At 50.9% G+C, this 26,721-nt stretch overlaps 1 protein-coding gene and 1 pseudogene across 2 annotated transcripts; one reads left to right on the top strand and one right to left on the bottom strand.

The window, feature by feature from the left end:
• Nucleotides 1–1,195: 1,195 nt before the first annotated feature.
• On the bottom strand, nt 1,196–4,685 carry LOC101149954 (uncharacterized). Of its 2 annotated transcripts, none has more exons than XM_063698798.1 (4): nt 4,237–4,675; nt 3,463–3,513; nt 2,639–2,763; nt 1,196–2,370 (listed from the first exon to the last, which is right to left on the bottom strand). In XM_063698798.1, exons 1-3 carry the CDS (start codon nt 4,669–4,671, stop codon nt 2,740–2,742), a joined length of 510 nt encoding a protein of 169 aa, XP_063554868.1. In that variant the 5' UTR covers nt 4,672–4,675; the 3' UTR covers nt 1,196–2,370; nt 2,639–2,739. The 2 variants fall into 2 exon arrangements, 1 of the variants encoding a protein (XP_063554868.1); XR_008671721.2 differs by having other exon boundaries at nt 2,060–2,370; nt 3,740–4,685.
• LOC115933087 (chondroitin sulfate proteoglycan 4-like) lies at nt 4,292–26,679 on the top strand (annotated as a pseudogene).
• The last annotated feature ends 42 nt before the right edge of the window (nt 26,680–26,721 follow it).

Genomic DNA, 26,721 nt, shown 5'->3' with positions numbered 1-26,721 from the left:
GTGTGGGCATGGCAAGGTTCCTGGAAAAGAGGGGCTGGAAAGGAAAGGGGAGGAAGATGGAGGGAGAAGCCAGAGCTTCATAGGTAGTGCCTGGGGACGGCGGCAGCCCTCCCTACCCCACACATGCTGGCCTGTCTCACGGAACCCAGGCAATCCACCCATCCACCCACAGTTCAGACCAACGCCAGCCCCCTCGGGCTTCCCTCTTCTGTGGTCCCCATGTCTTCCAACCCACTGGCCCAGGGCCACCTCTTGCTTGGAGAGCCCCATCCAACAGCCACCAGACCTGATAGAGAAGGAACACTGATTGAACCAAAATGGTGGAGCTATAAGGGATGGCTGGCTGGAGTGAATGCCAGAGGCCCCTCTGGGCCATCAGAAACCCCAGGGTCCTCTGAGGGACCCTGGGGAAGGCAGGGAGGGCAGGTAGCCGGATGCCATTGGCCATAGACTTCTAAGTCTAACAGGGGAGCCTCAACTGGTTGGCGGGGGGCTGCAGGTTACATAGGTGAGGCTGGGCCCTTCCTGCTGGGAAAAGCAGAAGAGGGAGACTCCGTGGCAGGAAAGGGAAGTGAGCTCTCTAGGCGGAGCTCAGCTGGGCCAGCATGCACTGTGGTCCCCTTGGCTGAATAGCACAGGCGACCCCTAGAAGCAACAGGCCAAGGTGCGTGAGCCTGCTGGCCAACAGTAGTGCTTCAGCAGGGGCCAGGGACCCTGCCTTCAGTCGCACGCTAGCAGCTATCATGGTACCTGGGAGGGAGGGAAGGGGGCTGTGTGTCCTTCCATGGCCTATGAAGTGTGTTGTGGGATGACCGCGTGTATAGGACTCTCAGGCTTTTATCCTAGATCACCACTAGATTGCTGACAGATAGAGGAGGTGGGACCCTGACTATCACCCCTAATCTGCAGTGGATTTGGCTCTCGGCACTCCCAGGCTGGGAGCTGGATACCTGCCCTGGCAGCATGACTCAGGCTGCATGACAGGTACGGCGTGCCCAGGATGATGTGCCCAGGCCTCTGGCCGCCTGAGTCCAGCCCCACACACAACCCCCTCCAAGCTCCCAGCCCCCATACCATAAACCATGAGCTCTGTGCCCTCTCTGATGGTTCCACATCTGCCACCTTGGGCATGGAGCCTGTTGTAAGAGCCCCCAGGCTCAGCCATGGAGACCTTGAGTAGTGGCCCTGAGTCCCGTGGCTCACAGGGAGCAAAGTGAGACAGCCAACAGCACAAGGACAGAAAGAGGACAGAGCAAGTCTGCAGCTCCAGAAGGGAGGGGCAGGGAGCCTGGCTCTGAGGCTCCAGGTATGCCCCCTGTGTGGAGCTGGGGCAGTGGGAAGGGCAGACCATTCATGCAGCAGGCAGCGAGACATGTACCTACCATGGCTGACGCTCCTCAGGGGCCACTGATAGTGATTCTGAAAGACAGCTTCAAATCACATGGCAGGTCACATGCGTGGGTGGGGCAGGCCTGGGGGTGGGGGACACACACACGCACATGCAGGAGTGTGCACACACATGCTGTGAGGCCCCACGGCCCGCATGCACACGCTAACACACATGCCCACATACAACATGCATACGTCACCCTCTCCGCCACCTCCCGGTGCCCAGCACCCTCACTGGCCGGCACGTGCCGCATGGATCTGGGGCGTGCAGCCACTCGGCACACTGAAGCACATGCGTGGGCAGAGTCACAACACAGATGCTCACCCGCACACAGAGGCATTTGCACCAGCTCCCTGCACACTCGTGCCTGGCGTGCTCAGAGGACCACCCATGCTGCTCAGGGAGACAGGGCTTGCTCACTAATGTCCAGCTGTCATTTCTCCAGTTAAGAGCCTTCCATGGCTCCCTACTGCCTACAGCGTTGAATCCCAACAAGTCATACTTTTTGGACTTTGAAGGTTCTCCACCCTGTGCCCCACCCTCCCCACAGAGCTCTTCCTCATTCTGTCTCTGTTCCCTGCTTTGGCCAGTGGCTATCCTCAATGTGACCCACACTACACCTCTGCCCACACTGCAGCTCTTTACCCAGTGACCTTCCAGTTCCTCACCACGTATGCCTATCTCAGTCATGCCCCGGACTGCATTGAAGCCAGGCTGCCTTGAAGAAGCTCTCCCAGACTGCCCTTTTCCCCAAGGCAGGGTCATGATTTGCCAAAGGTTTCGTGTGTGTTAGCAAGCCTGGAGTCAGAGCAGGCATCAAACTTTACATCCCATATGTCACACCTCACCATAGATCTGGGTGCCAAATAGCCTGAAGAGTCTGAACTCACGTTGGAAGTTAGCAAAGTGCTCCTACAGCCGCATCTGCAGTTAACATAGTATCCCTATGGCCACTGTCTCCCTTGATCCCCACAGCCATCCTAGGAGAAAGGCAGAACGTCATTTGCTAGAAGGAATGCTGAGGCTCTGGGAGGGAAAGGGACTTGCCTAAAGCCCCAGGGTGAAGCAGCATCTCTGGACTCTCATAGACAGCCTAGAGCTGCCAGCATTCCCTTAGGATCTGTGCCCTCGGGCCTGGCTTAATTTTTTCCTCTGCAAAGAGCCATCTGTAGGGCCAGAGGCTGGCAAAGCCTGACTCATTACTGGACGCCAGTTCCTCTGCCTGACTTTCAGTGATTTCTACCTTACCCTGGGGTTTTATGTTGCTTGTCTCAACACTGTCACTTCTCATTCCTCCACAAGTTGAATTGCTCACTCCAGCCACTTGAAGCATGCTCTTCTTAACACAGTTAGCTCCAGGCACATGGTTGGTGCTAAAAAGGAAAAAAAAAGAAGAGCGTTATGTCAATTTCATTGATTAACAAAAGCGATGGCTCCACTGCAAAGCAAAGTTGATCCTCCTGGGCCTCTGAGTTCAAGAGCCTTTTAGACAAATGGCTCTGAGCTAAAACATGAGCATGCACGCATATGCATCTGTCTCGGTCTGATGAGATAATCTGGATACTTGGTTGTTATCCTTGAGCATTTTCCTGCCTCATTAATGCATGTGTAGCCAGCACAATAATAATCATAGCTAATAATGGCTACAGCTGAGGGCTTTCCTGAACCAGGCAGTGGTTTTAAAAACTTTTACCCCTAAAGCTGAGGACTTCCCTAAGCTAGATAGTGGCTTTGAAAACTTTAAAGTTTTCACATAGACTGTCATTGAATAATTTCTGTTTTTCAGATCAAGAAACTGAGACTTACTATCACATTTGGGATTAAGCTAAAAAAAAAAAAAAAAGAGAAAAGAAACAGAGGCTGAACGCTGTCAAGTATTTCACAGCCAGCAGGAAATCGGAACTTGAACCCAGGCAGTCTAGCCCTGGGATCCTGTGCCCTTCCTTACCCATTATCCAGTGTTGGCTACACAAAACTAATGAGTACATATTTTCAACTATAGTTTAAGTGGGTGACATATTTTTCACTATATTTTATGTAGGTGACTTTCAGTTTGGGGGTATTCTACTTACACAATCTGTTGAGCTGGATATTAACTGAGAGCAAACAGAAACTAATGAACTCTGAAAAACATAAAACATGAGCAACATGACGTCACTGCAAGAGACAAAACAGCACATAGCCTTCTTGTGACTGTATTTTGCTGACAGTCCATAAGCTGATAGCCTGAACTCAGCAGTGCTGTTCCCTTGGGAGACACACACACACACACACACACACACACACACACACACACACACACACACGGGTTGGTGGTTTTCTGCCCCCCACCCCCACCCCAACACACACACGAGTTGGTGGTTGTGCTGCCCGGAGCCTCCAGTCCGCGAGTGTGAAGAACGAACCAGATGGGTCCAACAGTGCTGGGTCAAGGCGAGGAGGGGGCAGCCGGAAGCGCGCACATGCTCTGGACTCCTGCAGCCGCCGAAATGAGTGCGCAGGGGGCGCGCGGGTTGAGGGGTGAGGGGTGACGGGTGTGAGGGGCGAGACGGACGGGAGCGGGGTGGGGGCAGCCCTTTCCCAGGCGGTAGCGGGGGCTGTGGTGCTGTTGCCCTTTTAAGCTGCGGCTTGACAGGAGCAGCGCCTCCTGTCGGTGGAGTCTGTTACAAGGGGAGCAGCCGCCCAGGCCGCCACACAGCTCCCCGCAGAGGCCTCGGTGCCCCTTGCCATTTTCCAGCCCTACTCCGACTAGAGTTGAGGCAGCAGGGAGAGGCGGAGCTGGGAGAGCGCCGCCGAGAGGTCCCGCGGGTGGTTGCGGCCGTGACAGCGGCTCCCGACGGGCTCACCTTCCGCGCCCCTCCCGCCAGAGGTGAGAGTAAAATGTCCGTGTGAGGGTTCAAGGCCAAGCTGAAGTTGTTGGCGTCTATCTTCCACAAGAACCAGGAGCCGCCGCCGCAGCTCACGCTCCACTGCAACATCACGGTGAGGCGCCCAGTGGCGGCCTCACGCGGCAGGGCGAGGGCGGAGAGGAGGCGCCCAGAGTCCCGGGACAAAGGGGAACCTGCCCGGGAGAGGCCCCGGTTCCCCGGGCGGGGCGAGCGCGCCCCTTTCTCCCGCGACTGGCCCACCCCGCTGCGTGAGGCTTGCGTGGGAGGAGGGGGAGGGCGCGTCTCTCTGGCTCCTTGCCGCGGGGCTGGCTTGGGGGCTGCCGGCACCTCTCGCCCCAGTCTCTGCGCCCTGAGGTGGGAGCCCGCGTCGCCCGCAGCCCTTTTGGGGCCCATGATCTCCCTCAGTCAGCTAGCCTGCTCCCCTGGACCGCGACGGGGCGTGGCAGGGCGGCTCCCGCTGTTGTTTGAGCCCAGTGAGGGAAGGGGAAAGGCCTTTAAGATTTTCGGGTTTTTGGCCGGGCGCAGTGCTCATTCCTGTAATCCCAGCACTATGGGAGACTGAGGCAGCTGGATCTCCTGAGGTCAGGAGTTCTAGAGCAGCCTGGCCAACATGGTAAAACCCTGTCTCTACTAAAAATACAAAAATTAGCCGGGCATGGTGGCAGACGCTTGTTGAGATGGAGTCTCACTCTGTCGTCCAGGCTGGAGTGCAGTGGGGCGATCTCGGTATACTGCAGCCTCCATCTCTTGACAGTCCGTGGGTTCAAGCGATTCTCCTGCCTCAGCCTCCCGAGTAGCTGGGATTACGGGCGCCCGCCACCACGCCTGGCTAACTTTTGTGTTGTTTAGTAGAGACGGGGTTTCATCATGTTGGCCAGGCTGGTCTCGAACTCCTGACCTCAAATGACCCCTCTCTGCCTCCCAGAGTTCTGGGATTACAGGCCTGAGCCACCGCGCCCGGATCCAAGGCTCTTAAGCTTAAATGCCTCGTTCTTCAGTCAGGTTTTCCTTGTTCCCGCATGTTCAGCCAATCGTGTTTAAGGAGAAACTAACAATGAAAACGGACTCGTTGATGGAGGAAAAGTTGGAATGCAGCCTCTGGTGCTGTTTGAGCGATCTCTCTATCCCGGGTCGCTGCTGTGTTCTGGAAAGGCGCATTGTACCCTGGATGCAGCAGGTAAGAGTCCTGTCCAGGTGCTCTGCCCGCTTTTCCTTTCAGGCTTCTGTATCATCTATTTTTCCCCTGTAGAATGTGCCCCTGACAGCCACCCCCTAACCCTACCCAATTTGTCTTTACGTGTCTGACCATCAAGGCTCTTCTGGGTCATATTTAATTCATGCTGATATTTCCCCTTCCTCCCCTCTTTAGTCCTATTTTTGCTTTGGTTATGTTATGCTGTATTCTGTAAGGCTTTAAAAAAATTTTTATGGTGGCAGGGGAGAATGTTTTATAATTATGCTTTGTGCTTTTTATCTTCCACTCAATAAATGCTTGGTAAATATTTGTTTTATTGAATGTATTACCCTATTCTGGCTATATTGTGCTTCAAAAAAAATCTTAACTGCCTTGTAAGTTAACTGCTAAGAATTTGTCAAAAGTGCAGACATAACATCAAGAACTTGTCATGGATAGTACAAAAAGGTCTCTAAGGGCTTGATGGAGGCCTGTAAATTGACTTCCTATGAAAGAGAGTGTAAGAAGTGAAAATGTAAAGCATGACTGGAGAGCCACAGTGATGAAGCCAGGGTCCCTTTCTCCAGATCCTTTGTAACAGTGTTATGTGATCTCTTCTAGAAGATCGTTCTGAAAGATAATGCCAACTCGGAACCTAGAAAACCATCCAGTGGGTTTCTGCAGCTTAGGTGTTTCAATCCTCATCAGCACGTTTGTTTTCTCTGCCTCAGTTTGCTTACAATGATGTTGTCAGTAGCTACAATTGCTGTCTGTCTTTGAATACTTAAGCATTTTTTTTAGATGACAGGGATATATGTGCATTTTTATTTTACCAAGTGTTAGAATTTTTACTCTGCTTTTGTGGGCTCTGGGTTAGCTACTTGGTTGTTGTAAAATGATTAGCAGGGAAAGCTCTGTGTGTGTGTGTGTGTGTGTGTGTGTGTGTGTGTGTGTGTGTGTTTTAAGTTTCTTTTGTTGTCAGAGGACTTCGATTTTTATTTTATATGGTAATTCTGTCAACTTACTTTATTCTCCACCCCACATTTATTGAACAGCAAAGTATGAAAGTAACGTGTCCCATAAGCAGCCTTCAGAAGAATTACAACTGCTGTATATCTGAAATTCTTTTTTTTATTTTTTATTTTGAGATGGAGTCTCACTCTATCACCCAAGCTGGAGTACAGTGGTGCAATCTTGGCTCACTGGAACCTCTGCTGCCCAGGTTCAAGCAATTCTCCTGCCTCAGCCTCCTGAGTAGGTGGGATTACAGGCACCTGCCACCACACCTGGCTAATTTTTGTAGCTTTAGTAGAGACAGGTTTCACCATGTTGGCCAGGCTGGTCTTGAATTCCTGACCTCGTGATCTGCCTGCCTCAGCCTCCCAAAGTGCTGGGATTACAGGTGTGAGCTACCGCACCTGGCTGAACTTTCAAGAAGTTTGTGCATCAGTTTTCAAAAAATTATGATATCAAAAGATAGCTGTGCCCTACATTTGGAAAGATGCAAAAACTGAACATACTGGCAGGCAGTTTTGCTTGCTGGTGCTTGAGATAGAGCCACACATTGGTCTCAGTGGAATTAATGGAGAAAAATAGATAAAGTTATTTCTAAATAAGACCAAAAAATCCTTTTCTTAAGCAGTGACAGGTAAAGAGGTTGTCTTGACTAACCTTGAATTGTGTTGCCCTTGATTGAGACAGTTTTATGGTGGGGTTGGTAGTGGTGATAAACTTGCTGGAAATTTGTCTGCTTATAGTAACCTTTGTGGTAGCTGTCACAGACAACTTCATCCTCACAGGCCTTGAAATTAGTATAAAACTAACAGAATGGAGGAGAAACAAAGGACCTGAATAATTAGATGCTTAGATAATTGTTCTGTGTTTTCATAACTGGTGAAAAAGAGCAGTATTAGAAGCACTTACACATTCTATATAAGGAACACTGCCTGAATTTATATTGCGATTTTTGAGCACCATTAACTGTTTAAAAACAGGCATATTGTAGGTAATATTTTAAAGACAAACAGAAAATTTATCTTTTCAAGATGGATCTAAAACCTATCAAAATTACAAAATTTAAAACGTGATTGAAAAATATTAATGCATAGGTTTAAATATTGGTCATTTTAAATGTCTTTCAAAATAGATTGTCTCTTAAATATTAAACTGAACAAACTTTGAACATGTTGTAGAGTTTGTGCCGAAGGTTAAATTTCCTGGGGTGATGGATATTTTGTAGTATGGAAAACAAAACCTTCTTATTTTAAGAAATTTAGAAAACTTTTAGGCAAAACTAGAAAATATTACCTATGTAATTCTACCACTCAGAAGGTGCCACTGTCAGAAATTTGTATCTTTCCAGTCATCTGCTCACCTCTTTTCTCCTGTGCTTGTATATGTTTCCTCTCCCTTAAAAATCAGATATTTGTTTGTAATCTGCTTTTTCACTCAACAGTATTGTAGATCCATGTTATAACTTACTCCTCTACATTGCCTTCAGTTATTGTGTGCTTTCTGTTGGATGACTGTACCATGTAGTCAGTCATGTTTTCTGGTACTGAATACATACGGGTATGTGTGTGTGTGCGTGCGCGTGTGTGTGCGTGCGCGTGTGTGTGCGTATTTTTTTGTAACTTAACTAATGCTTTAGACATCAGTAGGTAGACCTAAATCCTTGAAACCTTCCACGTGGTGACCTTCAGTTCTCATTGCTGAATTTGTTTCCAGAGATGGAAGAAATTATATTGTATGGGAACTTTTTTTTTCTTTTTTTTTGAGATGAAGTCTTGTTCTTGTCGCCCAGGCTGGAGTGCAATGGCGTGATCTCACTGCAACCTCCACCTCCTGGGTTCAAGCAATTCTCCTGCCTCAGCCTCCCGAGTAGCTGAGATTACAGGCGCATGCCACCATGCCTGGCTAATTTTTGTATTTTTAGCAGAGACGGAGTTTCACCATGTTGGCCAGGCTGGTCTTGAACTCCTGACCTCAGGTGATTTGCCCACTTCAGCCTCCCAAAGTGTTTGGAATACAGGTGTGAGCCACTGTGCCCGGCCTTTTTTTCATCTCAGTACCAGCTTTTAGTTATCAGATTGGTAAAAATGTTAGAAAGTGTGCAATGAAATGGGCATTCTTACAGTCATGGCAAAAAATATAATTATCTTTGACTTTCTAGAAAGTAGTTTGGCTTTCTAGAAACTTGTTTGAATTCTCCCTGTTTAGGCAGAATGAATTCTCACTACCCCAAGGTGGCCAACCTTGTCCCTGTGATTCCATCTCTCCCAGAAAGAGAGGTCTAGTCTCAGGGAAAACCCAGATTTGTTTGGCTTAGCCCACCTGACAGCTAATCACTGGAAATGGGGTGGGCTGGTAGAATCCTTTGGTCAGGCTTTGTGTTGAGAGAGAGGTGGAAAGATGGGAGGGAGGTAGCAAAACTTGCCTCAGTGGAACTATGTAAGTTAATATAGAATGGCAAAAGGATGTTTCTTCCAAGGAAGAAATTCTAGGGAAGGAAGAAAGTGGAGGGGAAGGCAGCAGTTCTCCAAGTTTTGGGGTCAGGATTCCTTTACACTGTTAAAAATACATTGAGGGCCCAAGGAGCTTTGGTTTATGTAGGGTATATCTATTGGTATTTATCACTAGAAATTAAATCAGAAATATTTAAAATATTCTTTAAAAGCTCACCACATATTGTTATAAATGCTTTTATGAAAAGAAAATTTCTAAACCCAAAGTAGTACAATCTTACATCTTTTGCAAATTTTTTTGATGTTTGATATGTCATTTGCATGATGTTTGACATGTCATTAGCAAATTGATATGTCAGTTTGCTTCTGCATTCAATTTATTGTGTGATATTTTCTTGAAAAAATGTGAACAAAGGCCAGTCTCATACAGATAACCATTTTAGACCATTGTGGATATATATATATTTTTTGAGATGAGGTCTTGCCCTGTTGCCCAGGCTGGAAGGTAGTGGTGTGATCACAGCTCACTGCAGCCTCAGTCTCCAGGGACTCAGGTGATCCTCCCACCTCAGCCTCCAGAGTAGCTGGGACTACAGGTGTGTACCACCACACTTGGCTAACTTTTTGTATTTTTTGTAGAGACAGGGTTTTGCCATGTTGCCTAGGCTTCTTTTTTGATATTCCATCAAATCTTGGTTTTTCTTGAACTTTGGATCTTCCACCCTTGCATGATATTACAACATCGTGCATTGGTCACTTATAAAATAGTGGTTCACTAAGATCTTCTACATGTTGATACATTTGATTGTACAGTATCAAAATACATTCATCAATACCACCATCAATCTCATCAGAATACTTTTGGAAAGCGATGGTGGACATAAGTTTTCTAAAATTCTAATTTTTTGTTCAAAAGCTTGAATTTTATTAGTAATTTTGTTATTGAATTTTATTATAGCCTGTCTGTTGTTTTCCTTGAAATGACAGAATCTCATTTTTTGAGAAAATATCTGCCAGAAATGCGAGTTAAAATAACATTTTTTGTCAGTCAGCCTTTCAAGTAAAAATGGTATTCCATTAAAGTGGTTAATTCACTTCATGACTTAGTCACTCAAGGGTTTTTTCTCAGGCAGCCTGTAGGAATGCTCATGTATACTTCCCATTTCATCACTTGAAATATTAAAAAGATCTATTCAAGGATTTAGATATAGTAAAATATTCACTGCTTCATCATAGACATTCTTTTTTTTTTTAATTTTCGAGACAGGGCCTTGTTCTGTCACCGAGGCTGGAGTGCAGTAGCGTGATCACAGCTCACTGCAGCCTCAACTTTCTGGGTTCAGTCAATCCTCCTGCCTCAGCCTTCCAAGACGCTGGGACTACAGGCATGCAGCCACTGTGTTCAGCTAATTTTTGTATTTTTTGTAGAGATGAGGTTTCACCAGGTTGCCCATGCAGGTCTTGAACTCCCGGGCTCAAGTGATCCCCCTGCCTGGGCCTTCCAAAGTGCTGGAATTATAGACATGAGCCAAAATTCCCAACCTTATCATAGACATTCTTAAATGAAACTGACCTTTTGTTGCCCTTCCTTTTTATTTTTATTTTTGGAGACGGAGTTTTGCTCTGTTGCCCAGTCTGGAGTTACATAGGTGCAATTTCAGCTCAAGGCAACCTCTGCCTCCCAGGTTCAAGTGATTCTCCTGCCTCAGCCTCCTAAATATTTGGGAATACAGGCATGCACCACCACACCGAGCTAATTTTTGTATTTTTAGTAGAGATGGGGTTTCACCATGTTGGCCAAGCTGGTCTCAAACTCCTGACCTTAGGTGATCCGTCTACCTCAGCCTCCCAAAGCACTGGGATTACAGGCGTAGGCCACCATGCCCCACCCGCCCTTCCTTTTTAAACCTTTCCTGTGCATAGTGAAGAATACCATGACTACTAGTACTTTGGTGTTACTGCCTTTGTTTGTGCTAAAGTACCAGCATTTTTGCCCACCATTGTATTTGCACACTACAGCAAATGTCACCATGTTAGTATTCCTGTCAAAATAGTTTGGACTTGGGGGTCTGAGGGCTGCACTTTGGGAACCATTGAAATAGGTACTTAGATGTACTAGATATCATATCTTTTCATCTACAAGGTTTTTAAAAACTTGATTTCAGTTAATTTTTTTTTGTAATTTTTAAAATATGGTTTTGAGGGGTTTCAGTCCAGAGCAACAACACGTATTTTATTTTGCTTATGCTGAAGTTTACTAGACAAATACTAACCTAACAGAATGAAGTCCTAAATCTAATTGCAATTTCCTTAGCCAAAAGAAAAAAAAACGAAAATTAAAAGCGTAAAAATAGTCCATATGGTGTATTCTCAGTGTATGCTGAAGAATTTATAGAAGAAAATGCAATACTCAGTAAGTGGTGTTCTTTAAGAATAGAATTGGCTGGGCGTGGTGGCTCACGCCTGTAATCCCAACACTTTGGGAGGCCGAGGTGGGCGGATCATCTGAGATTAGGGGTTCGAGACCAGCCTGACCAACATGGAGAAACCCCGTCTCTACTAAAAATACAAAATTAGTGGGGCCTGATGGCACATGCCTGTAATCCCAGCTACTCAGGAAGGCTGAGGCAGGAGAATTGCTTGAACCCGGGAGGTGGAAGTTGTGATGAGCTGAGATCGTGCCACTGCACTCCAGCCTGGGCAACAAGAGCGAAACTCGGTCTCAAAAAAAAAACAAAAAAAGAAAAGAATAGGAGTAATTCTGAAGAGTTTATTTTAGCCTGTAAAGAGATTTGGAACACAGTAAGAGAGGAATGAGAAGAATGAGAATAGTAAAATAAACCATTATTGAAGAGATATACTGTTAATGATGTCCTCCATCAACACAACTTGTTTTTCTTTTTTGTTGTTGTTGTTTTTTGAGATGGAGTCTTGCTCTATCGCCAGCCTGGAGTGCAGTGGACATCTCAGCCCACTGAAACCTCTGCCTCCCGGGTTCAAGTGATTCCCCTGCCTCAGCCTCCTGAGTAGCTGGGACTACAGGCACCCGCCAGCGTGCCCAGCTAATTTTTTTGTATTTTTTTAGTAGAGATCGGGTTTCTCCGTGTTAGCCAGGACAGTCTCCATCTCCTGACCTCGTGATCCGCCCACCTCGGCCTCCCAAGGTGCTGAGATTAGAGGCGCGAGCCACCGTGCCCGGCCCATCTTGTTTTTCTTAAAAAGGAACCTTCAGTAAATATTTGGTTTCTGTGGCTTCAGCTTTAATTCAGATTACAGTTTTCAAAGCAGTGTTGCCTAAAGTTGTTTGTGCAAAATTGTTTTCTGTGACTTGAACCTAGTTATTCTGAAGCTAATATATAATAATAATGGTTTTTCCCCAATTTATAATAGAGAACAGTACAAAGTAACAGCGGGAACGTCTGTTAGTGGGTGAAAGCACATAATGCATAGTTCATTAGCTTTTTTAAAAAATCACATGTAATTGTGTTACAAAAATATATGTATGGTAATGGCATTTACTTGGTATTACTTGGTTTGTGTGATAGAATAAAATATTAGAATTTTATGGTGTTTGAGTTAGTTATCTATTGCTCTGTAACAAATTGAGCAGCTTAAAATAACAAACATTATCTCAGTTTCTGTGGGTCAGGATTCTGTCCAGTTTACCTTGGGTTCACTGGCTTGGCCTCTCACCAGGCAGTGAAGGTGGTGGTGGCGGCTGTGATCATCCCAAGGCAGGATAGGGAGAGAATCTGTCTCCAAGCTTAGGTTGGCAGGATTCACCTCAGAGGCTGCTGGACTGGGCCTCCGTTTCTAGATGGCTATTGGTCAGAGGCCTTTTACAATACCTTGTCACGTGGGCCTCTCCATAGGGCACCTCATCACATGGCAACTGGCTTCCATCAGAGGGAGCAATGGAAAGAGCAGGAGAAGGGTGACCAAGGCAGGCATCGTAGTCTCCTTGTAGCCTCACCTCAGAAGCGATGTTACTTTTGCTGTATTCTCTTTGTTAGAAGTGAGTCACTAGGTCCAGGTGTGGAATTTTACAAGGGTGTGAATGGCAGGAGGTGAGGGTGATCAGGGCCATTTAGAGGCTGCCTGCCAGTGTTGAAGAAAATTGTTGACTTCTATGAGCTGTAGCAGCAGACAGTGCTATGGCAAGGAGAATGGCTGTCTCAGAAGTCCAGCTCCTCACATGGGTTTAAACGTGTTGCCTTTTCCCCCATACATTTTGTTTCAATCCATGGTCATCTTGCCATTTAGTGGTGTGGTTTAATTGCATATTTGGGTTAGGCTGTATGTAAACATTTAACATAGGTGTCTCTGGGTTAAACAGGAATCCTATTCATCTTCTTCACCGATATGGTCTGTGGACTCTGATGAGCCAAATCTGACATCAGTTCTGGAACGTCTAGAAGATACTAAGGACAACAGTTCAGTGAGGGAAGAAACCAAGCTATTTTCTCTTTTCCTCATGAACATTATATTTAGAAATTAAATGTTAAGTGATAATATTATATAAAAACATGATTAATAACTATAATCTTAGAGGAATTAAAGTCTGGGTATTTTAAGTCCTCCAAATCTTATTTACTGCCTGGTTTCTCTTTATTATTTCCCACATGTATAATCTTAGTTTAGATTAGCAATTCGGGATCTCTTTTTCCCTGAATTCTAACCATTAGGCCAAGCAGGCATTTTGGGTGGAGACCACTAGCCAAGGTGGGAAGTAGAAAGAAGACCAAGGTGGAAGTGAAGGGAGAGAGAGATGGGGAGAATGACACCAGAACTAGTGGGAGGGAATTGCCTTTTCTTTCAAGGGTCTGTAAGTCTGCAGTAAAAGTCAAAGGTATTCAAATAGGAAGTTTTGCTTTTGTCTTTAGTATATAAAGAAGCATAACTTTCCATTTTGCAAAAACTTTAGAAACCTTTTTTCTTGATTATAAAACTTATAAGCAACCATTATTGAGAAGATTAGTAAAATATAAAAAAATAAAAATCTCACATAATTTCTCTACCTAACTACTGTTGACATGATAGCTAGTTTCTATCAGTATGTATTGCTTCTTTGTTATCAAAGTACTTATACCCTTACAGATATGTTTAAATAGTTGAGGTCATATTCTATAAATATCTATAAATAGCTGGGTGCTGTGGCTCACACCTGTAATCCCAGCACTTTGGGAGGCCGAGGCAGGCAGATCACAAGGTCAGGAGTTTTAGACCAGCCTGGCCAATATGGTGAAACCTCATCTCTACTAAAAATACAAAAATTAGCCCGGTGTGGTGGCAGGTGACTGTAGTCCCAGCTACTCGGCAGGCTGAGGCAGGAGAATTGCTTGAACCCAGGAGGCAGAGGTTTCAGTGAGTCGAGATTGCGCCACTGCACTCCAGCCTGGGCAACAGAGCAAGACTCCATCTAAATAAATAAATTATATATACACACACATACACACACCCTCGTATATATATACACATATATGTGTGTGTATATAGACACACACACACACACATACACCTACACATGGCCGATTGCCTCGCCTCTAGCACTGGGAATCAGTCACCGTGCTGTCCTTGTGGAGTCTTGCGGCCCAACAAGAGGAAGCTCTCCCCTGACATTGCCCCTCCAAAGTGCGCCACTTCCAGTGAGCCTCCCTGTCATGCCCGGCCTGTGGACAGCCAGCCCCCGCCATCCCTCCCACCCCCCACCAAGTATGGGGGTGCTGTGTAGGCAGCTGTGTGGCCTGACAGTCTCTACCAGTCCTGCTGTCCCTCGGCTGAGAATCAAACCCATTTCTGGATGACAGGGAATGTGTCCTCTGCTGGCTGTGTTCTCTGTGGAGCTCAGGGGAGGGAAAAGACCAAGCCATTTCTAGGGTGCTGTCAGGACCGATGAAAAGGTCACACCCTTTCCAAGAGACACTTTTCCTGGAAAGCCCCTGGAGCTTAGCTGGCTCTTGTCCTGTGATAAGCCAGAGGCTCTTCGGGGTGAGGGAGCAGAAACCCTCTTCACCCCACCCAACGGGGACCTGTATATCTCTGCCAGTCTCTCACTTGGCCTTGCTGCTGTCCTCTGAGACTGCCTATTCCTCCCTCTCCGTGACTCTACACCACCATCACCTCCTCCAGGAAGTCCTCTGGATTGACTCCTAGCTTACTACATCTTTATTGTGCAGACCCTCTCCATTCAAAGCCCCTCTTCAACTGCCCCCACCCCCCCCACCACCTCCAAGACAGAGATTCTGGGTTCTTGCAACTGCAGCCCCTCAGAGAGTGTAAGAGGGGCAGAAAAAGGAGATCAGGAGGTGAGGGAAGCAGCGCTGTCAGAGTTTCCAAAGCCCTGGCCAGCAAGGCCTCAGAGGCCTCTGTTGGAGTGGGAGCCTCTCTGGCTATGCACTCCAGCAGCACAAGGCAGCCTCTGTGAGCTTCTCCCGCTCAGCCCTACAGGAAGCAGGAGGGCCCAGCCTCAATGGACTGATTCAGACCCCTGCGCTCCGGAAAGTACCTCTGCTTCCTGCCACCATTCCACTCTGGCCAAACAGCCTCTACTCTCTTCTGCTGGGAGGGGGCCGCAGGCAGGTGGTTCAGTGGTTAGGGCCAACCATCTACTTCAGTTCCTGTCTGGCCCAGATCCCTGATGTTGACCATGCCTTAGTGGGTGTATGTATACCTTTAGTACAAGGGTGGTGTGACGGTTAATACTGAGTGTCAACTTGATTCGGTTGAAGGCTGCAAAGTATTGATCTCCTGGGTGTGTCTGTGAGGGCTTTGTAAAAGGAGATTAATATTTGAGCCAGTGGGCTGGGGAAGGCAGACTCACCCTTAATACTGGTGGGCACCATCTTTCTAATCAGTTGCTAGCGAATATAAAGCAGGCAGAAAAACGTGAAAAGGCAAGACTGGCCTAGCCTCCCAGCCTACATCTTTCTCCCATGCTGGACGCTTGCTGCCCTCTAGCATCGGACTCCAAGTTCTTCAGTTTTGAGACTCGGATTGTCTCTCCTTGCTCCTCAAACTTGCAGACAGCCTATTGTGGGACCTTGTGATTGTGTAAGTTAATACTTGATAAACTCCCCTTTATACATCTATATCTATATATCTATATTTATATCTATATCTGTCTATATCTCCTATTAGTTCTGTTCCTCTAGGGAACCCTGACTAACACAGGTGGGTAGGCACAGGGAGATGTGCCCCCTTCCCTGTGGGTGCTGGGTAGGTAAATGTTTAGCAATGGGCTTTCTTGGGGAGAGGGAACCCTGATTTTCAGTATTTGCCTCTTTTCCTGGTATAAATATTCCCACTGTGGGCAGTATCACCTGGCTCTCAAAATTCCTGAAAATTCAGCAGTTGGCTCCTGGCTGCTGCTGTGAGCCATTTCAGCTGGTGACTGTGGTGGCTCCATCCTGCAGGGCCATGTGTCCCCACCCCTTGTGCTATGGCCTCCCTCACTTTAGTGTGCTGTGTTTTGCTCTTAGGAATCAATGTCTTTGCAGATAAGGCACCCCAGTAGGCCGCCACCTGCAGTTCCCTGGTCTGTCTCTTGCTGGCACCAAGCTGTGCTGTGCCTGCTGAGACTGCTGGGCCACCCCCGCACAGATGGTCTGCGGGGCTTGCTTGATTCCCTTAGCTTCCCAGCCAAGGTGCTGGTGTTGCCAGCAGTGCTGGCAGGAGGAGGGGATAACTAGAGGGGATTTAACTCAACCCGAGGGGCTCTTACGGGATCTTTCCTTGATATCCCTCCAGGTGGGGCTGGCTGCCCTTAGGGCATACAAACCTCCAACTCCTCCAATGGCTGAAGCTACTTCCTCGAGCAGATGGCAGCTGGCTCAGGCTGGCTAGGGACCAGTGCATGTGAGGCCGGTGCTGGATCACCCCATCAAGGCCATCAGCCTGTGCTTGTTCTTGGGGTTTGAGGGAAACCCAACAGGGATGAATCACGGTTTTTAACCTGTGTTTGTCTGCCCCCCAGCCCTGGACATCTGCAGGCAAAGTCAAAGTTATATTTGGCTCTTGTCACCACAAAAGGCATAGACCAGAAATTATGGCAGTGGGTTGGAAGTCAGGGAGGCTAATTTGGGGAAACTGCCTGGAGGAAGCAGCAACTCAAAAGAGGAGGAATCCCAGTGTGGGACAGAACGGGCCTTGCATAAGAACCACTAACCCCAGGCAAGCCCAGACATGGCCTTCTGCCTGGGGAGGCCCTCTTTGGCCTGCCCAGCAGACCCTCAGCCCCTCCTAGGCCCTGTCTTCAGCCTCAGACTGAGTGGTGGCCTGGGGAAGTTGGGAGCTCAGCTGTTCTCATCCCTGGTTCCTTGGCCACGGTGGAAACCATGGGGCTGGATCTGACTGCTCAGCGGGGACTGTGAATAGCTCTCCAGCAGGAAGCAACAGCAGGGGTAATGGAGGAAGTGTGGGCCCACTTTGGTTTGACACTGCATATGGTCCCCATCTGGCCTCAGAGCCTTTACTCCTTGGCAAACTCAGGCCAATAAGCTCCCGCCCCCACCCTCAATGGCAGCTGGAAGAATGGCCTGAGGGAGAAGTGGGGATAGGTGGGCCACACTGACACCACCCCCAGATCCCAGCCGTGGCCCCAGCCAATGCATGGAGGTGAGGCATGGCACGGCAGGTGCTGCACAGGAGCCCAAGCACAAGGGCACTTAGGAGAAGGAATCTGAGCAGGGATCAATCTGGCCTGGGGGTGATTCTCCAGAAACTCCATTCCTCAGGGCTGTGACCACCAAGCCAGGTGATCAGGCCAGTGATGTTTCCCTTTGGGCCAGGTCGGGGAGTCAGACCTGGGAGGGAGACTCCTCTGGGGCCCAGGGGAGGTGAGTCAGAGCTGGCAGAGGCCTCTGGCTCCAGGAACCTCCAAGGAAGAGACCTGAGTTGCTGGGAATTTCTGGGTCTGACCTCCTGCCAAGTCAAGGTCTGGGCTGGACACAAGGTGAGGCTGTGCCTTCTAGTGCCAGGACCAAGGAAATGCTGGGATCTGGGCAGTGCTCAGAGGCAGCATCATATAGCAGAACCATGAGGGTGCACCAGCACGGACCCCTTTCTGCAACCCACCCATCCCTCCCTGCAGCACCTCGCCTCCTCCAGGCAAGAATCTGAGCCTTGACCACAGCTCCCTCTCTCACACAGCTTCCTTCTTTGGTGAGAACCACCTGGAGGTGACTGTGGCCATGGTTCTGACTGACATAGACCTGCAGCTGCAGTTCTCCACGTCCCAACCAGAAGCCCTCCTTCTCCTGGCAGCAGGCCCAGCTGACCACCTCCTGCTGCAGCTCTACCCTGGACACCTGCAGGTGAGTAACATCCCCCTGGGATTGGGGCGAGATTCCTTGTCTAGCTTTGACTAAACCCCAGCTGGCTGTGTGACCTTGTGTAAGTCACCTTTCTTGGGGTCTCAAGTTCTCCACTATGGGATGGGCAGCAGCAGCTCAGAAATGGTAAATCCTTCATGAACTGGCTCTGCCCACCGGCTCCCTCCAACCATGTTTCCCACCACAAGCCCTCACTGGCCCTTTGTGCTCTGACTGCACTGAACTGCTTTCAGTTCCTGGCCATCTTGTGGTCACTTGCTGCCAGGCCTTTGGTCACCACACTCCTCCTGCCAGGTGTGCACCCCACCCATTCCCTGCACCTGCCTAACTCTAGCCTCTCCTTGAAGTTTCAGTGTGGGCATCCCCTCCTCCTGGGAGAGGCCCCCTCCTGGGCCCCCATGACCCCTGCGCATCCCGGTGGCACTGCACCAATTTCTCTGCAGCACCACTGTCTGTCCACGACAGTAACAGCACCAGTACTGCCTCAGCTTCATTTTTCCATTTCATCCTTCAAGACACCACAAGCTTTATTATCAAGGAGTCTTGTGGCTCCTTCTTGAGTCTTCCCCCATACCAGGAAGAGTTTAAGAACCCAGGGTCTTAGTACAAATTTGGGGCAGGCTGGGTGCAGTGGCTCATGCCTATAATCCCACCACTTTGGGAGACCAAGGTGGGAAGATCACTTGAGCCTAGGAGTTCAAGACTGGCCTGAGCCACACAATGAGACCCCATCTCTATTTTAGAAAGAAAAAAAAAATTGACAAATTTGGGGCAGCCATCTCCTTCCACACCCCAGTGGGAAGAGGACTAGGGCTTGGTCAGTCTGCTGCTGTCATTGCTGCTCACTGCCACAAGTGTCACTGTTGAACACCTATGTGGTGCAGTCTGGTGCTGATGGCTGTTGAGCTCTGCAGGTACAGTGACGCCACACCCCTACAGAGATGCACCATACCAGGACTCCAAGATCATGGTTCTTAGTGTTCTGGTTCTGCAGTTCCCATACTCTGCCATCACCTATTCTAGCATCTGGGAGCACCATACCAGAGCCATTTCTTGTGTCAATGTCATGGTGACAGAACTATGTCCTTCATCTCTCCTTAAGATCTTCCTCCACCACAGGACAGGGAGCTTTTTGTTTTCAGAACACAGAGCATCTGCCTGGGCTCCCTATCCCTGAGCAGTTAGCCTGGCTTCCTTCAGTGACCTCGAGAAACTTTGCCAAACTTAGGGGGACTGATCAAGGGATTCTCAGTTACCCATTATTCCAGGGGTGAAATCTAGATTCCAAGACAATATTTCTGGTGCTTCTCACTCAAGGAAAGAGGAGGAGAATTTAAAAATACAGGTTGGGTTTCTAGAAGAGCATCTTGCTATATGTCAGTTCCTTGTGGGCAAGGACCACATCTGATTCACACCAGGGTCCCCAGAGCCCATCCAGGCCTGGCCCAGAGTTTCCTTTGGTGAGTGTTTGGAGGATGAATAAAGAGATGGCAGGAAGGCAAGAGGAGTGGCACCAGAGGTCCTTGTCCTAGGTTTTATGCTCTGGGGCCCCCTGTGGGGAACCCACTGTGCTTTATAAGGGAAATGATGGATTCAAAGTGCTGCCCCCCATCTCCCATTCCCCGTCTCTCCTCAGGTCAGGCTTGTCCTGGGCCAGGAGGAGCTGAGGCTGCAGACCCCAGCAGAAATTCTACTGAGTGACTCCGTCCCCCACACTACAGTTCTGACTGTCTCAGAGGACTGGCCCACATTGTCAGTCAATGGGTTTCTGAATGCCTCCTCTGTAGTCCTGGGAGCCCCCCTAGAAGTCCCCTATGGGCTCTTTGTTGGGAGCACTGGGAGACTTGGCCTGCCCTACCTGAGGGGAACCAGCCATCCCCTGAGGGGTTGCCTCCATGCAGCCGCTCTCAATGGCCGCAGACTCCTCCGGCCTCTGACCCCCAATAAGCATGAGGGCTGTGCTGAAGAGTTTTCTGCCAATGACGATGTGGCCCTGGGCTTCTCTGGGCCCCACTCTCTGGCTGCCTTCCCTGCCTGGGGCACTCAGGATGAAGGAACCCTGGAGTTTACACTCACCACACAGAGCTGGCAGGCACCCTTGGCCTTCCAGGCAGCGGGCTGGCATGGGGACTTCATCCATGTGGACATATTTGAGGGCCACCTGTGGTCCATGGTTGAGAAGGGCCAGGGTACTGTATTGCTCCTCAACAGTGTGCCTGTGGCTGACGCACAGCCCCACAAGGTCAGCATCCACATCAACACTCACCAGCTAGAAATCTCCATGGACCAGTACCCCACACGTACTTTGAACCGAGGAATCCTCAGCTACCTGGAGCCACGTGACAGTCTCCTTCTTGGGGAGCTGGTTGCAGAGGCCTCTCATCACCTCCAGGAACACCGCTCAGGCCTGACACCAGGGGCTGCCAATGCCTCCCTGCTGGGCTGGCTGCATGGAAGACCTCAGTGTCAATGGCTAGAGGCGGGGGCTGTGGGAAGCCTTGCTGACGCACAACATGGTGGCTGGCTGCAGACTGGAGGAGGTGGAGGAGTATGAGGACAATGCCTATGGCCATTATGAAGCTTTCTCCACCCTGGCTCCCGAGGCTTGGCTGTCCGTGGAGCTAGCTGAGCCATGCGTGCCTGAGCCAGGGCTACCTCCTGTCTTTGCCAATTTCATCCAGCTGCTATCAGCGCAGTGGTGGTGACCAAGGGTGGCACAGACTGGCTTGAGTGGTGGCATGTGCAGCCCATGCTGGCACTGATGGAGGCTGAACTGTGGATTTCCCAGGTGCTGGGATTTCCCAGGTGCTGTTCAGCGTGACCTGAGGGGCACACTACAGCAAGCTCGAGCTGGATGTCCTGGGTGCCCAGGCATGAAAAATGTTCACCCTCCTGGACATGGTGAACTGCAAGGCCCGCTTCATCCACGATGGCCCTGAGGACACCTCTGACCAGCTGGTGCTGGAGGTGTCAGTGATGGCTTGGGTGCCTATGCCCTCATGCCTGCGGAGGGGCCAAACAGACCTCCTGCCCATCCAGGTCAACCCTGTCAATGACCCACCCCACATCATCTTCCCACATGGCAGCCTTATGGTGATCCTGGAACACACACAGAAGCCTCTGGGGCCTGAGGTTCTCCAGGCCTGTGACCTGGACTCTGCCTGTGAGGGCCTCGCCTTCCAGCTCCTTGGCACCCCCTCTGGCCTCCCCGTGGAGCACCGAGACCAGCCTGGGGAGCCGGTGACTGAGTTCTCCTGCTGGGAGTTGGAGGCCGGCAGCCTAGTCTATGTCCACTGCGGTGGCCCTACACAGGACTTGACATTCCGGGTCAGCAATGGACTGCAGGCCAGCCCCCCGGCCGTGCTGAAGGTGGTGACTGTCCAGCCGGCCATTCAAATCCACCACAGCACAGGGCTGCATCTGGCCCAGGGCTCTGCCATGCCCATCTTGCCTACCAACCTGTTGGTAGAGACCAGCGCCATGGGGCAGGATGTGACCGTGCTGTTCCGTGTCACCGGAGGCCTGCAGTTCAGGGAGCTGCAGAAGCAGGGGGCTGGTGGGGTGGAGGATGCTGAGTGGTGGGCCACACAGGCGTTCCACCAGCAGGATGTGGAGCAGGGCCACATGAGGTACCTGAGCACTGACCCACAGCACTACACCGAGGACACCGTGGAGAACCTGGATCTGCAGGTGCAGGTGAGCTGGGAAATCCTGAGCAATCTGTCCTTCCTAGTGACCATCCAGAGAGCCACTGTGTGGATGCTGCAGCTGGAGCCACTGCACACTCAGAACACCCAGCAGGAGGCCCTCACCACAGCCCACCTGGAGGCCACCCTGGAGGAGGCAGGCCCAAGCCCCCCAACCTTCCACTGTGAGGTGGTTCAGGCTCCCAGGAAAGGCAACCTTCAACTACAGGGCACGATGATGTCAGACGGTCAGGGCTTCACCCAGGATGACGTACAGGCTGGAGAGGTGACCTACGGGGCCATGGCACGTGCCTCAGTGGCAGTGGAGGACACCTTCTGTTTCCATGTCACAGCTCCACCATATTTCTCCCCACTCTGTACCTTCTCCATCCATATTGGCGGTGACCCAGACATGCCTGTCCTCGTGGTGCCCGAGGGTGGTGAGTGTGTCCTCTCTGCTGACCAGCTCTTCATCAAGAGTCTCAACAGTGCCAGGTACCTCTATGAGGTCATGGAGCAGCCCCGCCATGGGAGGTTGACTTGGCGTGGGACACAGGACAAGATCACTATGGTGACATCCTTCACCAATGGAGACCTGATGCATGGCCAGCTGGTCTAGCATGATGACTCCGAGATCACAGAAGATGATATCCCATTTCCTGCTGCCACCAGGACCAGAGCAGTGGTGACGTGGCCTGGGAGGAGGTATGGGGTGTCTTCTGAGTGGCCATCCAGCCTGTGAATGACCACGCCCCTATGCAGACCATCAGCTGCGTCTTCCATGTGGCCTGGGGTAGGTGGCAGCTGCTGACTACAGACAACATGGCCTTCAGCAATGCTGATTCGGGCTTTGCTGAGGCCTAGCTGGTGCTGACCCACCAGGACCTCCTCTCTGGCAGTATCATGGCCACGGATGAGCCCATGCAGCCCATCTGCCGCTTCATCCAGGAGGGGCCTCAGGAAGAGGCGAGTCCTGTTCACACACTCAGGCTGACCACGGCTGGATCCCGCTGCAGGTGTCCGATGGGCAGCACCAGGCCATCACGGTGCTGGAGGTGCAGGCCTTGGAGCCTTACCTCTGTGTGGCCAATGGCTCCGGCCTCATGGTTCCTCAAGGAGGCCAGGGTACCATCAACATGGCTGAGCTCCACCTGGGCACCAACCTCAACATCTGCAGTGGGGATGAGGCCCACTACCACGTCACAGACAGCCCTCACTGGGGACAGTTGCTCCAAGCCACTCAGCCAGCCACAGCCTTCTCTCAGCAGGACCTGCTGGTTGGGGCTGTTCTCTATGGCCACAATGGCAGCCTCAGCTCCCGCAACACCCTGGCCTTCTCAATGGATGTGGGACCAGTGCACACAGATGCCACCCTACAAGTGACCATTGCCCTAGAGGGCCCAGTAGCCCCACTGAAGCTGGCCCAGCACAAGAAGATCTACATCTTCCAGGGAGAGGCAGCTGAGATCAGAAGGGACCAGCTGGAGGTGAGGAGCTGGAGGTGGTGAGCGGGGTGTGGACCAGGTAGAGGGCCTTCCTCCCAGCCTCCATGCCGGGAACACATGTGACTTGGGCTGTACCTGTGGTGGTCCCAGCTTGCGTGTGTGCACGTGCCTCAGATGTGCTCCCATATATGTTGTGTTCCCAAGAGTTTCTGGGGAGCTTGCTGTACACCCATCCTCCTGGGAGTTGTGTGTGCCTCTAGAGCTGGTGTCCACTCATGTCCATGGCATGGCTGAGCATGCAGATTCCTGGACGCCACCCAGCCCTACAGAATCTCTGAAGTGGAGCCCGAGAATCTGCATTGCAGTCAGTTCCCTGGTAGGGCATCGCAGGTCCTGAACTTTTGGGATTGCTGGCCGTGGAGACAGGCCGCTGCCTCTCAGACCCCTGTGTAGCCTGCTCTCTTCTCAGAGCCCAGACCAGGACCAGGAGGGTCTGTCAAGGGCTTCTGCTTACCCAGGAACCCCACAGAGCAGCCACAGGCCTTCCAGAGATCTGACATGCCCTGTGACCTCAGGCCAGTCCTTGCCCGCTCTCAGCCTTACTCTTCCACACTGCTTATTTCGGAGACCCTTCTGGTCTGCATCTGGAGCTTGGGGCCCATGGTGAGCCAGCAGATCTGGCATCAGGAAGGCCTCATGGGAGGAGGCAGTGTTTGGGCTGGGCTCTGAAGAGTACAGGCCATTAGGAGCAGAGAATGGGGAGTGGTATTCCAGGCAAAAGGAACATTCCGGCCAAAGGCACAAAACAGGAATGTGAGTTTGGAGGCAGTTTAGCCTCTTGTGGATGGCCCATCAGGTGAGGGAGCCCATGTGGCCTTTGGGGTGTGAGCTCTGTAGGGCCTGTGCTGGGGGTGCCTGTGCCTCTAGGAGGGGTGGGGTGGGGTGGGGCAGGGCACCCTCTGATGGTCCTGGGTGGTAATAGCAGGGGTTGGGGAGGATGCTGCCAGCAAACCAGCCACAGGCCTGAACAGATCCTGAGCAGGGGGCCTGTGTGCGTGTGTGCACACACGCATGTGTACCTGTACCTGTGTGACTGTGTCAGCATCTGATGAACTCATATGTCTGTGTCACTGAGTCTGGGGACATGTGATTATGCACTTCCCTGAGGGAGTGCATCTCAAGCTGTGTGACCGACACCCCGTAACCATGTGTGGGGTGGGTATTAACATGTGACCAGCTGGGGCAACCCAGTGAAACCCCATCTCTACACAAAAAATTTAAAAATTAGCCAGGCATGGTGGCACATGACTGTGGTCCCAGCTACTTGGGAGGCTGAGCCCTTGAGCCTAGGAAGTTGAGGCTGCAGGGAGCTGTGATCACACCACAGCACTCCAGCCTGGGTGACAGAGTGAGACCCTGTCTCAAAAAAACAAAAAATGTGACCAGCTGCATGTCTGGCTGCTGTGTGTGTGAACCCACATGTGTGTGTGTCACTAAATGAGCAGTGGTATTTGGGGAAATAAGTGGAGCAAGATCAAGGCTGTTCCGGCTGCTTAGGGCCACAGTGGGCCCCTCTGAGACTCCTCTGCATTCCCTTGTGAGTCCTCATGACCTCTGTTAACCAGGTAGCCCAGGAGGCAGTGCCGCCAGCAGACATCATTTTCTCAGTGAAGAGCCCACCGAGTGCCGGCTACCTGGTGATGGTGCTGCGTGGCATCTTGGCAGATGAGCCACCCAGCCTGGACCCCATGCAGAGCTTCTCCCCAGAGGCAGTGGACACAGGCAGGATCCTCTACCTGTACTCCCGCCCTGAGGCCTGGAGCCATGCCTTCTCGCTGGATGTGGCCTCAGCCTGGGTGCTCCCCTTGAGGACGTCACGTGAAGCTGGAGGTGCTGCCTGCTGTCATCCCCACTGGGGGCACAAAACTTCAGCAGTAGAGGGGGCACAGTGGCAGCTGCACCCTGGCCCCTCCACTGCTCCGCGTTGCCAGGTCCTATTTCCCCACTCTCCCGGGCCTTGGCCTGCAGGTGCTGGAGCCACCCTGGCATGGGGCCCTGCAGAAGGAGGATGGGCCTCAAGCCAGGACCCTCAGCACCTTCTGCTGGAGAGAGGTACGGCTGTGAGAGAGGCCCAGGGGCTGCAGCCCAGCTCTGGGGGCAGAGTGGAGGGAGCCCCGGGGACTCCCAGTCCAGGGGTTATACAGAGAGGAGACAGGGAGTCACATTTCAGAAAGACCTATGCTTTAGATGCTGTATCTCAGGCTGGGCGCTGTGGCTCATGCCTGTAATTCCAGGACTTTGGGAGGCCAAGGTGGGCAGATCAGGAGGTCAGGAGATCAAGACCATCCTGGCTAACACGGTGAAACCCTGTTTCTACTAAAAATACAAAAAATTAGCCGGGTGTGGTGGCCCGCACCTGTAGTCCCAGCTATTCAGGAGGCTGAGGCAGGAGAATCGCTTGAATCTGGGAGGCAGAGGTTGCAGTGAGCCGAGATCACACCACTGCACTCCAGCCTGGGCAACAGAGTGAGAGACTCTGTCTCAAAATAAAATATCCCCTTTCTTCCTCACAACTCCTCTGGGAACCAGAACTTATGGTCCCCATTTTCCACCAATGGAAGCTGAGGCCCTAAAAGGGTCAGTCTCTTCCTGCACCCAAAGGCAGAACATGAAGGGTGCTGCTGGGGCCTGACTGCCAGCCCTGGGCCTGCCCCTAGGTGGAAGAGCATCTGATCCAGTACCTGCACGATGGGAGCAAGACACTGACGGTTTTGTCCTGATGGCTAATGCCTCTGAGATGGACCGCCAGAGCCATCCTGTGGCCTTCACTGTCACCATCCTGCCTGTCAATGGCCAACCCCCGACCTCATACAAACTCAGGCCTGCAGGTGAGCATATTCCTGGGACCACGCCCCATGTCTGCTTTGAGAAAGTGGCCAATGTCCCCTACTTCCCGGCACAGATCTCCCCCTCTCTGAGCCTCAGTTTCCTCCTCTGCAAAATGAGGACACTACTGTGTGCCTCACGCAGTTGTTGGAAGGAGAGATGTGAGATTGTGCTGAAATAGAACACAGGTGGGAGGTTTTGTTATTGGACATTTGCAAGTACGGTAGGCAGACTTCTGAGCAGCCATGGATGGCTCTGCTGTTCCTTCTCCTGTGGCTTAGGACCAGAACACCTGAAAGAATCACAAGCCCTTAAGGGCTGGCGTCAGGGTGGGACCGTTAAGCTTCCCACCTTCACCCCAGCAAGTGAAGGCCTCAGCTTGGCTTCCCAAACTCCTGCCCCTTGTCCACAGCAGAGCAGGGCCCCCATTTGGCAAAGGTGGAAGTTGAGGCCCAGACA

This window comes from Gorilla gorilla, chromosome 16 (assembly GCF_029281585.2).
Source record: "Gorilla gorilla gorilla isolate KB3781 chromosome 16, NHGRI_mGorGor1-v2.1_pri, whole genome shotgun sequence".
Classification (NCBI taxonomy): domain Eukaryota; kingdom Metazoa; phylum Chordata; class Mammalia; order Primates; family Hominidae; genus Gorilla; species Gorilla gorilla.
Note: the sequence above shows the minus strand (reverse complement) of the source record. Positions and strands in the feature narration are given on the sequence as shown.

What these genes read in the sequence shown, in the direction of transcription:
- LOC101149954 (XM_063698798.1), bottom strand. Translation starts at nt 4,671, where the DNA reads ATGGGCCCCAAAAGGGCTGCGGGCGACGCGGGCTCCCACCTCAGGGCG. An exon ending in TGGCGGGAGGGGCGCGGAAG is followed by an intron (nt 3,514 to 4,236) that starts GTGAGCCCGTCG and finishes TATGTTTTTCAG; the next exon opens with AGTTCATTAGTTTCTGTTTG. An exon ending in TATCCAGCTCAACAGATTGT is followed by an intron (nt 2,764 to 3,462) that starts GTAAGTAGAATA and finishes TTTCCTTTTTAG; the next exon opens with CACCAACCATGTGCCTGGAG.